The sequence below is a fragment of the Chaetodon auriga genome, chromosome 2, assembly GCF_051107435.1.
Source record: "Chaetodon auriga isolate fChaAug3 chromosome 2, fChaAug3.hap1, whole genome shotgun sequence".
Taxonomy (NCBI): Eukaryota; Metazoa; Chordata; class Actinopteri; order Chaetodontiformes; family Chaetodontidae; genus Chaetodon; species Chaetodon auriga.
Genome location: NC_135075.1, coordinates 16,323,846 through 16,338,398, shown reverse-complemented (window position 1 = coordinate 16,338,398; position 14,553 = coordinate 16,323,846). Strand labels below are relative to the sequence as shown.

General features: G+C 43.7%; 1 protein-coding gene across 4 annotated transcripts in view; it reads left to right on the top strand.

Moving 5' to 3' along the window:
• celsr2 (cadherin, EGF LAG seven-pass G-type receptor 2) overlaps window positions 1-14,553 on the top strand; it is a 61,657-nt gene that overhangs the window by 41,172 nt on the left and 5,932 nt on the right. For all 4 annotated transcript variants that reach the window (XM_076757888.1, XM_076757879.1, XM_076757870.1 and 1 more), the window contains exons 7-28: window positions 124-287; window positions 577-702; window positions 2,729-2,892; window positions 3,628-3,807; window positions 3,884-3,997; window positions 4,596-4,752; window positions 4,989-5,130; window positions 5,278-5,398; window positions 6,483-6,666; window positions 6,820-6,921; window positions 7,054-7,148; window positions 8,016-8,225; window positions 8,466-8,649; window positions 8,801-9,119; window positions 10,206-10,373; window positions 10,466-10,589; window positions 10,678-10,878; window positions 10,965-11,139; window positions 11,610-11,722; window positions 12,663-12,745; window positions 13,479-13,605; window positions 13,698-13,808. In XM_076757888.1, the coding sequence (XP_076614003.1) occupies window positions 124-287; window positions 577-702; window positions 2,729-2,892; window positions 3,628-3,807; window positions 3,884-3,997; window positions 4,596-4,752; window positions 4,989-5,130; window positions 5,278-5,398; window positions 6,483-6,666; window positions 6,820-6,921; window positions 7,054-7,148; window positions 8,016-8,225; window positions 8,466-8,649; window positions 8,801-9,119; window positions 10,206-10,373; window positions 10,466-10,589; window positions 10,678-10,878; window positions 10,965-11,139; window positions 11,610-11,722; window positions 12,663-12,745; window positions 13,479-13,605; window positions 13,698-13,808 (3,364 nt within the window). The remainder of the gene's footprint in view (window positions 1-123; window positions 288-576; window positions 703-2,728; window positions 2,893-3,627; window positions 3,808-3,883; window positions 3,998-4,595; window positions 4,753-4,988; window positions 5,131-5,277; window positions 5,399-6,482; window positions 6,667-6,819; window positions 6,922-7,053; window positions 7,149-8,015; window positions 8,226-8,465; window positions 8,650-8,800; window positions 9,120-10,205; window positions 10,374-10,465; window positions 10,590-10,677; window positions 10,879-10,964; window positions 11,140-11,609; window positions 11,723-12,662; window positions 12,746-13,478; window positions 13,606-13,697; window positions 13,809-14,553) is intronic.

Sequence of the window (14,553 nt, the reverse complement as noted above, 5' to 3'; positions counted from 1 at the left end):
AAATAACACTGCAAAACTATCTCTGTGATGAATTTTTCATGCTCCCCCCTCCCCCTCCATTACCGTTGATGATGTAAAGGCAGAGCAAAACTCTGAACGTTCTGTGGGGTTCTGTGTTTTCAGATCACTGGACCTGACCGGCCCCCTGCTCCTCGGAGGTGTCCCCAAACTCCCAGAGGACTTTCCCATCCGCAACCGTCAGTTCGTGGGCTGTATGAAGAACCTGCGCATCGACAACCAGCACATTGACATGGCCAGCTTCATCGCTAACAACGGCACTCTGCCAGGTACATTTTGACCTGCTGTTTGGCATCTAAAGCTTATCCTTTACTTAATCTTTTAAAGCTGTCAGTGTTTTGCAGTCAAACAATGTTTTACTGTTAGACCAGCCAAGTGAGAGAGACTGGCAGAGGAAAGAAAATGAGCATAATGAGCACAGCGGGGAAGTCGAGTCAGTGGGAAATGATCATTGTACCTGCTATGAATACTTTATTACCCTCTTCACCACTTTGATGAAATAATGAGGGAGAACAGATCAAACAGATTTATCAACCTCTTACTCTCTCACCCTCCTAGGATGCGCTGCCAAAAGACATTTCTGCAACAACAGTCCGTGTCTGAACGGAGGAACCTGCGTGAACCTGTGGGGCTCCTTCAGTTGCGATTGCCCCCTTGGATTCGGAGGCCAGAACTGCCAAAGAGGTGAGTGAGTGAAGTGGAAAACGTGCAGGCCATTGGGGCGGAAACATGCAGACATGAGACGAGACACAGATGTGTGCAGTTTTCTCGTCCTCCGCCTTTGAGACCTGAGACTGAACTTGTCATTGAGTATGAAGCCGTCATCCATCAGGTTACAATAAGCAGAGGAACAGAGAGTCATTGCTGCAGACACTGAGTGAGTGAAAGATCAACTGTGTGCAGTGCAGTTAGTGGTGCTGCAGCTTTGTGGGAACTGCTGACTTGATTTCACTCATTCATACTCATAGAAAGCTTGTTGATTAGTATTTTTAATGCCTGATTTATGACAGAATCAGTATCAGTTTTGGGAATCGAGCTGCTCCAGGTTGGATTTTCTGTGGTTCAACCTTTCAAGACTGATTGCTTTTTGACTTTTGATGACGTGGTGTCTGGTTTTGTTCCACCTGTTCTGCTGCAGCTGATATCTACGGCAATTTGAGAGGAGAGAGAGCAATGACTATACCAAAACAACACACCTTTTGTTTTTAACTTGAAGTAGAATGAGTAAAAAAGATTTATATAAGAGTGCAGATCAGATGTTAAAGGGAGGAAAAGAAGTTACTTTGCAGGGAAGTAGAGATGAATATGTAGGAAGTGTAACACCACTGTGATCACATGTTACTGATCTTCAAAGGTGATTTAATGAGCTTTGATAACTGGAATAAATTATAATCAATCGTCTTGAATAATCATCAACACCATTAGAGGTGCCTTTTGAAATGCAGTTGTTTGTGTATCTATTTGCATGGGAATGATGGAAAGTTGATTGGTGAATCAGCAACTGTTGTCTGCTCATTTTCTCTTGATCAGTTAGTAGTTTTCAAGAAAAACTGCCAAAATTCAGTCATTCCAGCTCCTCAAATATGAAGATTTCCTGCTTTTGTTTCGTCGTATGTCATCGTAAACTCTGTGGGAAATTGTGATGGACATTTTACTTTATTTTCTATCATTTAATAGACAAAATCCATGATGAAAATAATTATTAGTGGCAGCACTAGAATGGTGTGTGTGTGTGTGTGCAAGATGTAGTTCCATACATATTGATCTGTCTGTGTCGTCTGGCCACACATGTGCATGAGGTGTATGAAACATTGTGCCTGAAGCTGCACTTTGTCTTTGCATCTCACTCCTCTCACCACCCAGCAGCCACAGCCACAGTACATCAGGTTTATTTGCCATCTCTAATCAATCATTTCGATTGGGTGCTTTTCTTCACTTTGTACAGAGACAGCATAATGAGAGGGAAACTGTTTCACATCAGGCAGAGTGTCCTTTTGTGTCACTTTGTTGACGTGTGAAAGAGCCAGAAAGCTTCTCTCAACCCTCTTAGAGAGTCAGTGCATGAGTGCACAAACACCGAAACTTCCCTTCGATTCATGAAGCGAACAAGTGAAACTACATTTGAAATGATTTTAAGTTAAAATTTCACTGCTACACTAAGAGTAGGTTTTCACAGGTCTGCTTCAGACATGTTTTAAGTCCTATTAAAATACTCTTCTTTGAATAATAATTTATGTCTGACATGTTTTTCCACAAAAAGCTTTCCCTCCTCTGCAGACGAATGTGAAAACAGCTTTCAAGCATCAAACATGTTCATCATCATTCAGCACCGTGAAGCTCAAACATCGCCGCCAACCAACAGGATGAAAAACACATTTTTGACTGGCTTTAATCTGGTGCTGTTTTAAAATTTTACCTCAGTGTCCTTCTGTCTTATTCCCTTGAATTACTGGTGCAGGTGTTGGTTTTTCAAAGTCAGTGAAATGAGCTTTCTGGAAACACCCGATTTGATTGCAAACATCCACAAAAAGCTTGCAAAAGTAAATCGTCTTCATGCCTGATAAACTGAGAGGTTTTTTTTTAGCTGTGATAACTTGGACATGATCAGCTGGTTTTGATAGTAATGACTCACTGCCTGTGAAACTCACCCCGTCCTGCCTCTTACTCTGTCCTTACATTTTATTCGCTTTTTTACCTCTTTTTGCCGTAGTTATGGCGAGCCCGCAGCGTTTCCTGGGTAACAGTCTGTTGCAGTGGAACAACATGGCGGCGGCCTCTGTCCCCTGGCATGTGGAGCTGATGTTTCGTACACGTCAGGCCAGCGCCACACTGCTGCACATCTCCTCCGGCCTGCAGCACAACCTCACACTGCAGGTGAGAGCAACACATACTTATACTTCCTCTCACTGCGCACGGACACGCACAGCCGCTTTGCTCTGGCTTCATTTGGGTCTCCGCCTGCTTGAGGCCAAGTTGTTTCATTTTTTCTTTCTGCAGTTTTTACAGTCACTGAAATGTTGCAATGCAAAGCAATGTTGTTTTGTCCTCTACAGGAAAGTTTAATGAGAAAAAGTCACATTTTGAAGGATCTCTGGGTTATTTGTCACTTAATCTGATCATCTAATTTCTATAACGGAGTGAACATTTATTTCATCATGAGTGTGAGGTCCAGCTGTTCACACCTGAAGTTTCAAAATGACACTGTAGGATTGAGGCTCCACCTGTTGGCCGTCTGCGTTGCAGCAGCATCACCGAATACCAGAGGACGCTGAGGCATAAACCGATCAGGCACTCGTTGTAGCATCTGAGGCATTTTCAGCCCTGTCCACAGCTGCTTTCTGAACTCGTCTAGACTGACGCCTCCTTGATGTTACATAACAGTCAGATAATCTATTTCCAGCCTTGCACACTTATGATGTGCAGCAATTCAAGGTTTGAACTTTGACTGCAGCTGTGCAAAAAATGAATGTCAGAGCTGGATCTTTCTGTTCATCATGTGATGCAGAGCTGATTCTTGGTGGTCTTTTATCTCCTCTGTTACTGAACATTGGTTCAATCTCCCTCCTGCTGTTTTCTCTCCTTTTCTCGGCTCTCTCTCTGCCTTTGTAGCTGCGTGGGGGGAGTGTGTTGATGGGGCTGCACAGAGGGGAAGACTCAACTCTCTCCCGCGTGGAGGAGGTGCTGGTGAACGATGGAGACTGGCATCATTTGCAGCTGGATATTAGCAGTTTGGGGGGACCAGCGAGCCACCATAAAGCAGTGTTGTCTTTAGACCAGGGACTCTACCTGGTGAGTTGCTGTATCCTATTTTAATGAAATTCTTGTAGTTTTGCAGCCATAAAGTCTGCGTCATGCACTTTTTCAGGCCAGTATGGAGGTGGACGGGAAGCTGCGAGACTCCAAGCTGAAGACTGTCAGCGTTGGTGGTTTGGCAAGGCCTGATGGGAAAATTCAACATGGCTTCCGTGGCTGTATACAGGTCCGTGGGTTCTGCATTCATATCAACGTTTGTTATCATGTTTAAAAGCAGATTTAATCCAAACTGTTTCTGTGAGCATCTAGAAAACATTGGTTTGCAGATCAAAAATACTCAAGATTTGTCCAAATTTTATTGAATAAATAATAATAATAATAATCATAATATTAGTGGATGTTAAGATTACATAAACATTGTTTTCTCAAGGCGAAGCAAACTACATTTTGAAATACAGTCATTACAAATTTGTTGAAACAATGGTTATGTGTATCCTTCACCCAGATTTGATCGGCTTTTAACCCAAACACTTGCCTTTTGATTTGAAAATCATGCTCACTCAGCGTGTTTGGCAAAAGTTTAAACTTCTTGAGCTCATGATGGAGTGCAGGTACACATCTGCTGCAGAACATTTACACAGACTGGTACCTCAGAGTGTTTTTAGACACATCCAAAAAAGCAGCTTCTTTGTTTGCAGCATATTCTCTGGTCCTTTGCAAGTTCAACACTGCACCCGAGAGCACCTGAAATTGCAAATGTATCTGCAAACTGTGTCGTGCTTCCATGGATTCATGCATGTCTTTGTTTGTTTGTTAACCTGCAGGGTTTGCGTGTGGGCGGGGCTCTGAGTCTGTCTCAGGCGAGGAAGGTGAACGTGGAGCCAGGCTGCAGCGTGCCCGACCCCTGCAGCTCCAGCCCCTGTCCTGTCAACAGCTACTGCAGCGACGACTGGGACAGCCACTCCTGCACCTGCCTCGCTGGTCAGTCCGCTTACATGATCGGAACGTTTTGCAGGGCCGGGAGGTCACTTTAAACCTTTCAAAACCTTTCAGTCACCATCCTGTAAATATTAATTCAACCTGTTTTTTAAGTAACTCGGCTGAAAAGCGAGTTGTTACTGTGTCGCAGTGACCATTTCATACATAGTCCTCTCTTCTGGTTCTACCCATGTTGTGAGAGCACAGCAGCGTATTTACCTTTCTTACCTTTTTCACAGGCTACTATGGCACCAACTGCACTGATGTATGCTCATTAAACCCTTGTGAGCACGAGTCAGCCTGCACCAGGAAGCTGAGCTCCTCTCGTGGTTACACCTGTGACTGTCCCAGCAACTATTTTGGCCATTACTGCGAGAAAAAGTAAATCGGTTCACATTTATGTCAAACTGAGTGTGTGTGTGTGTGTGTGTGTGTGTGTGTGTGTGTGTGTGTGTTGATCATGGTTCTTCTTGTGTTGTGTGCTCTATTACTCTGCAGTGTAACGTAATTTGATACATGTGTCTACAGGACCGACCTGCCGTGTCCCAGAGGCTGGTGGGGTCACAAGACCTGCGGCCCCTGTAACTGTCAGACAGACAAAGGCTTCGACTCTGACTGCAACAAGACGAGCGGAGAGTGTCGGTGCAAGGTGAGAGCGCCGGCCTGCAGCTTTGATTCTTGGGGTTAGAGTTATTAAGGTTAGGTTATGAAGATCGTACTTCATGTACAATAACTTTGTTACTTACTAGCAATAAGCAGTAAACAGGTTGTTGAAGGATGTCATGCATACATAGTATAAAGTGATACTGCCCACTAAACTTCCCAAAGAGAAAGACAAACATTTTTCCAAAGATTATTTTGTTTTCCAAAATCTTTCTGGAGCTGCCTCACCACCATCTGCACTTTATCTACTTGTTTTTTGTTTTGTTTTTTAAAACCTAAAATGAGTGTGAATACCTTTTCATTTCATTTATTTAAAGGTTATCCAGGTTTCCAATGTTCAAGTCAAGCTTTGGTATCACAACAGAATAAGCTATAAAAATAAAAAAGGTCCATTAATGTAAATAAGCCAGTTTGTAAGTGATGTCACATACACTGACTTCCACTGTGGGACAAGTAAAAGGGTCGTGTGAACCCTTTTACAAAGCACTGATGGATCTGACCTTTCAAAGTGGAAGGATCTCCTCACACAAATGGGCAAGAGGGACCTCCTGACGAACATTTATCTCAATATTCCTGCATTTTAGCACCATTCTGCAAAACATTCATTAACGTGCATTCTTCTGTGCATCTCCAGCAACTAGCGTCTCTTTGGAGCGTGTCTTTGTATCATCCGGAGGAAGTCCAGTAAACTCTGTTCTTACTTAGGGATTTCTCACAAGCCACTAATTGTAGCAATGACTTTATTTATCCATCAGCAGCTGCAACAAGTCAAGCTTTTCAGAGTAATCTTAATGGTGTCACTCTCCCATTGCGAACACACTGAAAACCTGTGATGTGCTGTTGTATGTAGCATGACTTTGGATCATAGCTGAAGTCTCACAAGGAAAACGTAGATGGGACATAACTGAGAAACTCATCCCTCAGCAACCAGATGTTTGTGAACAAGCAGCTGCAGCTTGTCAAAGCCTTCAGGCGGGAACGTGTGTGGATACGTGATAATGAGGGGAGGCTCGAGAATTGATTCAAAAAAATTGTTAATCAGCACTTCCTCTCTCCGATCCCGTTTCCAGGACAACCACTACCGCCCGGAAGGCAGCGACACCTGCCTGCTGTGCGACTGCTACCCGGTCGGCTCGTTCTCCAGAGCGTGTGACAGAGAGAACGGCCAGTGTCAGTGTAAACCCGGGGTGATCGGACGCCAGTGTGACCGCTGTGACAACCCCTTCGCTGAGGTTTCTCCTAACGGCTGTGAAGGTCAGAACACACGACTTGATCAACTTACTGTAATGCTTCAGTTATAATCCCCGCTTCATTATAGCTACAGATATATAAAATGATGTTCCATTTTTATCCTCATCATCTTCGTCCTCCATCTCTCTCTCCTCTCCTTCCTTCTCCTTCTCTCAGTAATCTATGACAGCTGCCCTCAGGCCATCGAGGCTGGGATCTGGTGGCCCAGGACTAAGTTTGGTCTCCCTGCAGCAGTTCCCTGTCCCAAGGGAACACTCGGTATGATGGTTTTTCAGGCAGCTCATCAAATTACCATAAAATCATGGCAATATATGAAACTTGCCTCAAGCTGTCTCTCAGCTGCAGTCTGTTCCTCACCTCTATCTCTCTCTCTCGCTCTCTCTGTCTCAGGCACAGCGATCCGCCACTGTGATGAGCACAAGGGCTGGCTGCCTCCCAATCTCTTCAACTGTACCTCTGTTACCTTCAGCAAGCTGAAAGCCTTGGTGTGTAGCTACTGAATGATTTAAACAAACTATGAGTCTGTAACCATGCTAGCAGATGCACTTGGGCACAATGGTGCCTGGAGCGAAATGCTAACCTCAGCATGGATACATGCTCACACACTGATGTTTAGAGGTATAATGTTTACCAACGTTACCATCTTAGTTTACAATGTTAGCATGCTAATTTTGTCTATTAGCAGGTGAGGTACAGGTGAGGCTGGTGGGGATATTGTTATTTTGAAAGGTATTTGATTATGAAGTTAAGTACTGGACTAACCCACCCAAAATTCTTACAATTCATCCTGAGGGGTACAAGAATGTCTGAAGCAAATTTCATGGCAAACCATCCAATAATTGTTGAAACATTTGACAGAAAATCTCATGGTTGCACCAGAGGAAAAGTCAGAGGGTCACCAAACTCATTTGATTCGCCCACTGGGGATAATGAATATCTCATTTCACAGCAATCCATCCAGTATTTGAGAAATTTCAGTCTGGACAAGTAAAAAAGTTTGACCTGCTGGTGGTGCTACATGTAAGGTCAGGAATGACCAAAGTCTTTAGTATTTATCCTCTTTGCACCACATATATCTGCGCCAAATTTCATGCCAATCCATCCAAAAGTTGTCAAGACATTTCACTAAAACCCCAAAATGTCAGCCTCCTGGTGGAGCTAGAGGGAAAAGTCAGGAAGTCACCAAAGTCATGAGGATTCATCCTCTGAGGACCACGAATGTCTGAACAGAATTTCACAGGAGTTCATCTAATTCTTGTTGAGATATGTCAGTCTGGACCAAAAAACCCTGCCATCCCTTCAGTTACGACGTTAGCTTGGCTAACAGCGTTGTTGTCCTTTCCTTCCTCCAGTCTGACAAGTTTTCTCGTAACGCATCTCTCCTGGACTCTGGACACGTTCAGCAGACAGCAGCCATGTTGGCCAACGCCACCTTGCACACAAAGAACTACTACGGCAGCGATGTGAAGGTAGCATATCGGCTCATGCAGAGTCTGCTGCAGCACGAGAGCAACCAGCAGGGCTTCAACCTCACAGCCACACAGGACGTCCACTTCACTGAGGTGAACAACCACAAACTGTATATTTCTGCTGGGAACTTCACAGCACAGCATGACACAAAGTAAAACCAAGTGACTGTCACGGTTTTTGCGGTAAACAAAATTGGTGTATAAACAGAGAGACAGTCCTGCCTGGTCGGATTTCACAGCCTTTCATGCTGTATCTGCAGGGAATACATCACACCTCGCTTCACTCTCTGCTGTGACATCTTGTCACACTGAACTCTTGCTGTTTTCTGACAGAATCTGGTCCGCGTGGGCAGCGCCATCCTGTCTCCAGACACACGCCTGCACTGGGAGCTGATCCAGCACACGGAGGGTGGCACGGCGGCGCTGCTGCGCCACTACGAGGAATACGCAAACACACTGGCTCAGAACATGAGGAAGACCTACCTCAGCCCCTTCACCATCGTCACACCTCACATAGGTGAGTGTTTTACCACGGGACTACCGCATGTGACATGCTGACAACCATTAAAGGCTACAGAGCTTTTGTTTGTGTTTTCTCTAACACGGCCTCCAGAGCTCTGCCTGTTTTCAGCCTCTCTGACTCTGCCTGTGTATGTTCTTCTCCACAGTCATCTCTGTGGATCGTCTGAAAAAGATGAATTTCGCCGGAGCCAAACTCCCGCGGTACCAGTCCCTGAGGGGCCCCCGTCCTGCGGACTTGGAGACGGCCGTCACGCTGCCCGATTCAGTCTTCCAACCACCTCTTGACACCAAGGGCCACAGACACCTGGATGTCTTCCCAGAGTCCACGCTGAGGAATCGCTCGGCCAACAGGAAGAGACGCCACCCTGACGACATCCAGCAGGACGCCATCGCCAGTGTGATCATCTTCCACAGCCTGGCCTCGCTGTTACCAGAGAGCTATGACCCTGACAAGAGAAGTCTCCGGTGAGAAGAGTGAATGCTCCCTCTGTTCACATTCAATCTGAATCAATAGAAATCTTCTATCAAAAATTTAATTTAAAATTACACTTTTATTCTGCATGGAAAATATAGCTATAGCTTATTCCTCTGTGCCATACACCTCCACTGTCATCCAAAAACTTGTATTTTGATTTATGTCTTGTGCAGCCAACTTGAATTGACATAAAATTTCTGTAAAACACAGATAAATACTTGGGCTTCTGCCTGGATGACAAGCTGTGCTTCGAAAAACATAGTAATGACCTCAGACATTTACAGCAAAACTGGCATATTTTTTATAGAAATAAGGCAAGTGTCTCTGAGAACTGCAGGAAGCAAATGGTCCACTCAACCTCTTTCCCAGTTATGGACTATGATGATGTAATTTATATGCATTCTCACGCCTCCACTCCTAAACCTCTCGATGCCGTCTATCATTCTGCCCTGAGGTTCATAAGTGGGGATGGTTTCAGAACGCATTGTTGTTTACTATGTGAGAAAGTCGGGTGTCAGTCGTTGGCAGAGCACTTCTGTGGTTATCTTACATGTCTTCTTAACTATAGATCAAGTTCACACTACACAAGGTCCCAAAACTGTTTGATCCATGAAAATTAATACATTAATACTGAGATTGGGAAACTGGCTTTTAAATATTATGATCCGCAAAAGTGGAACAATTTGCAGAAATGTTCAAAATTAAACAGGCTGGTCCCTTTTCTGCAGTGTAGGGCGATTTGACTGGCTTCAAGCAATCTGAATGTATGAATGTAGTTTTTTATATTGTGTATATACTGCACATGCACCATCCTGCTGCTTTAAATACTCACTGTTGCATCAAATATATTTTAACCCAAAAATAGCCCCCAACGCTATTTATTCTCTTTATATAAAACTTATTTGTAACTGCTTGGAAGCAGTGGGCTTGAGGCTGAGAGCCACAGAAAGGCTGTCGAAGCGACAAAGTTAATGAGCGACAGAAATAGAGAATATTATAATCTACTGTAGAACAATATAAAAAGGTTTGGTGAATTTGTGCCTTTAATTATGTGACTTTGTATGTTCCGTCATCAGGGTGCCAAAGCGTCCAGTCATCAACACACCGGTGGTCAGTATCACAGTCCACGACAACGACGAGCTGCTGCAGCACACGCTGGACAAACCCATCACCGTGCAGTTCCGCCTGGTCACCACTGAGGAGCGCTCTAAACCCATCTGCGTGTTCTGGAACCACACCATACTGTGAGACATCAGCACACCAACAGAGCTGCTGAGGAAGCTGGATGAAGTTGTGTCATTCTCACTTTGTCTCTGCTCTTTGTGTTTCATGTCAGAGGGGGCAGCGGCGGCTGGTCAGCAAAGGGCTGCGAGGTGGTTTTCAGAAACAACACCCACATCAGCTGTCAGTGTTATCACATGACCAGCTTCGCCGTGCTCATGGACATCTCCAGGAGGGAGGTGAGTGACAGTGAGACTTTTGACTTAAACCACACATATCATCACTCCACCTTTAACTTCTCTCTCCTTACCATGACGTCTGTGTCAGAACGGAGAGATTCTGCCAATCAAAATCCTGACGTGGAGTACGGTGGGAGTGACGCTGAGCTTCCTCTTCCTCACCACGATCTTCCTCCTGTGTCTGAGAGCCATGCAGTGCAACAAGACAAGTATAATCAACAACGGAGCCACCGCTCTCTTCCTTTCTGAGCTCATCTTCATCCTGGGCATCAACCAGGCAGACAACCCGGTAATCAGTTAGTTTCCCGTCTCTTTGACTTGATTTCTAATGCTTCCTTTCATCTGTTCATGTTTAAATCATGTCGCTCTTTGCAGTTTGTGTGCACAGTCATCGCCATCCTGCTGCACTTCTTCTACCTCTGCACCTTCTCCTGGCTGTTCCTGGAGGGGCTGCACATCTACCGCATGATCAGCGAAGTGCGAGACATCAACTATGGACCCATGAGATTCTACTACCTGATTGGCTGGGGAGTGCCCGCCTTCATCACAGGTCTGAATGTCACTTAAAAGCACAAAAATGCACCAGGAGCACAGGTGGAGAAGCCTGGAAGGCTCCTGCTTCCACTTTTTGTCTTGTAGTATCTCAAATGTCTCAACACTTAAAAAACGACCGGTAGAGACACAAAATATAATTGAAATATAGAGAAAAGAGACAATTAAGAAAATCAATTTAAACAAAAATGAAAGGTGGGGAAATAAGAAAAGATGAATTCATGGTAATAAACATATGGTTTGTCCTGTGAGTTTAACTTTCTGACATTATTGATTGCTTTTTACGTACCAGTCAGTTGTTATAAAACATGCTCATAGTCTGACAGTGTGATTATCTGTTATTGTTCAGTGACTGTGCCCACTGTTCTGATGTCAAGATGACAATTACAGTCAGAAAATGACATTGTGCATTTAAATATACTGTTGCAAAAAATCTAAATCTGTGTGTGTGTCTGGGTTCGTCTCCAGGTTTGGCTGTGGGACTGGACCCTGAAGGCTATGGGAACCCAGACTTCTGTTGGCTGTCTATGTACGACACTCTCATCTGGAGCTTTGCTGGACCCATCGCCATGGTGGCGTCGGTGAGTCCCTGCAGATCGTTGCGATGGACTCGTGGAGACTGTTGTACATCATAAACTACACATGTGACAACAGCAGTACACATCTGTGTTGTTGGGCTTTAAAGGCTCACAGGTACTGATGCAATACCAGTGGTGGAGGAAGTACTCAGATCTTTTACTTAGGTAAAAGTATGTAAGTATAATCAGGAAAACATACTTCAGTATTAAAAGGAAAAGTACTCAATGTAGAAAAATGTCATATGTATTAGTGGGTATTATTATTACTGATGCATTAATGTAAAAGAAGGATTTTATTGCTGTAGTTGTTTGAGGTGGAGCTCATTTCCAACTATTTTGAATAGAACTGCAGCTAATGATTATTTTTATTATGGATTAATCTGCTGATTATTTTTTCCATTAATTGATCCTTTGGTTTGCAGTCACAAATGAGCCCTGAATTCAAAGTGACAACTGACAGTACAAATTAAAGTACATAAATTAAATTGAGAAGAATAATTGAAACAAAAGCAGCAAATCTTCTTATTTTTGAAGCTGGATCCATGAAATGTTTTTGCATACAAGCAATTATCAAATATTTATCACCTGATTCATCGACTAATAGTTTCAGCTGTATTTTTATAACCGTTCAAATTTAATATTTTATAAGTTCTTAGTTTGTAAAGTAACTACTAACTAAAGCTTTCCAATAATTGTAGTGGGGAGAAAAGTACAATATTTCCCTCTGAAATGTTTGACACACCTCAGTGTAACATGCTGACTCATGATCATCTCATCAGAGCAGCACATGTTGTGGCAGTGAACACACCATCACTGTTCAGCTGACTTACCGTCAGCAGGTGTACAAGAGTAAAGGAAATATCCTGACAGAAAAGTTACCCTGATGTTTGGCAGTCTCCTGCCATGCTGTTGGTAGTGATGCAGTGTGCCTTTGTGTCCACAGATGAACATCTTCCTGTACATCCTGTCGTCCAGAGCCTCCTGCTCGCTGAGACACCACATCATTGAGAAGAAAGAGCCTCGTGTGTGAGTGTCCCAACGTCAGCATTTAGTAACAGTGACATCAGACCGAACCTCAATAATCTGCCCCTGCTGGACTGAGTGGAGACAGAGAAGCTCTCATTAATAAACACGGGGGGGAAAATGTTTTTTATTTGACCCTCTCTTCTCTCTCTTAAACTGATTTTGAACTCCACAATCTGAACTCCTGACTTTACAGTGTAGATTTGTTTTGTGCTCACTCAGCAGTTTTGATTAATTGATTAGTGAGTTGACTAAAAAATAATCTGCAACCATTTTGATAGTTGAACAATCGTTTCAGTCACTTTCAAGCTAAAATAATGAAAATTGCAGCATGTTCTCAGGTCCCAGCTGCCCTGTTATGCATTTTGTATTGTGTCATTTAAAAATTACTGTAAGCGGCAAATGACTGGGAATCTCTAAACTTGAAAAAAAAATCCTCTGATTGCTTTGTCATACACAGTCTGCAGTGAAATGCTTTGTTCCTTGTTCCTGTGCAAGTTATGACAACATGGAGAACAAATATATGGACGTTTAAAAAGTAACCTTCTAAAGGGACTTTTTTGGCCAAAGGTTTGTGGTCAGCGCTCCTCATGAGACAATGTGCAGCTCTGTCTCTCCTGGCGTGGACCACTTATCATCCGGCTCCATCTTCAGATCAGTGAATGCGGAGAAATGGTTCTGACAGCTGCTCACTAATGTCTCTCTATGTTCTCTCATGCGACTTCATATTCTGCAGCTCGGGCCTGAAGACCGCAGGTGGCGTTCTCCTCCTGGTTTCAGTCACGTGTTTTCTGGCGCTCCTCTCCGTCAACAGCGACATGATCATCTTCCACTACCTGTTCGCTGGGTTCAACTGTGTGCAGGTGAGCCCTGCGGTTCCCTCTGAAATCAGTCTGACGGGTTGATTTCTGACTTTTTTCTGACCCTCTACCCTTTTCCGTTGTCCAACCCCCAGGGTCCCTTTGTTTTCTTCTTCCGCATCGTCTTCAATAAGGAGGCGAGGAATGCCATGAAATACTGCTGCAGCCGCAAGCGCCCGGATCATATGATGAAATCCAAGGCCTCAGTGAGTTCCTCTGAGAAAAACCCCTTTCAGTCAGACACCTCTGGGATATGGAGCTCAGCTGTAGTTGCATGTTGGGAGCTTTCTTATAAAACCTGCTGACGTCACACACGTCACATCTGTAATGACCTCAGACCAGGAGGTCAATGTGTTTATATTTTCACTATGATGGCATCTGTTTCCAAAACCTGAAACTACCTCCAGTTAACTTTGAGCTTTTACTGACACTAATACCAGGGTCAAGTGTTGAGAAACGTGTTGAGATACAATTTCCACCTTAAAGGAAAAGGCTGCCAATATTCTGTATTATTATCAACAAATCCCCCAAAAGACCAAGCCAGTAATGAATTGAATGAAATGAATTGTATTAACAGTTTGTCTGTGTAGCCACAGCCTGATGTATCTTATTCCTCTGCACCATAGAGCTCCATTGTTTATTGAAAACACATCAATGGAGCACAGTGTTGCACTGGGGGACTGTCGGAAATGCTCACTAGTAATGTGCATTATTCTGTTGGTTAAAATAGGCCCCAAAAAACGCACCATTTACTCTGTTTGAGGCAAAAATCAATCACAGTAAATATTTGTGACCTTTTTTTTTTAAGTTGTACCTATTAAGGAGTATCCAATGAGCGTGAGGCTGATATGGAAGTAAAAAAAAAAGCCATAATAGTTTGTATTTTTAAGAGACGCCTAACTGTGAAATGTGATCATGAATGAATATCAAATAATGAATAATAAGGTTGTT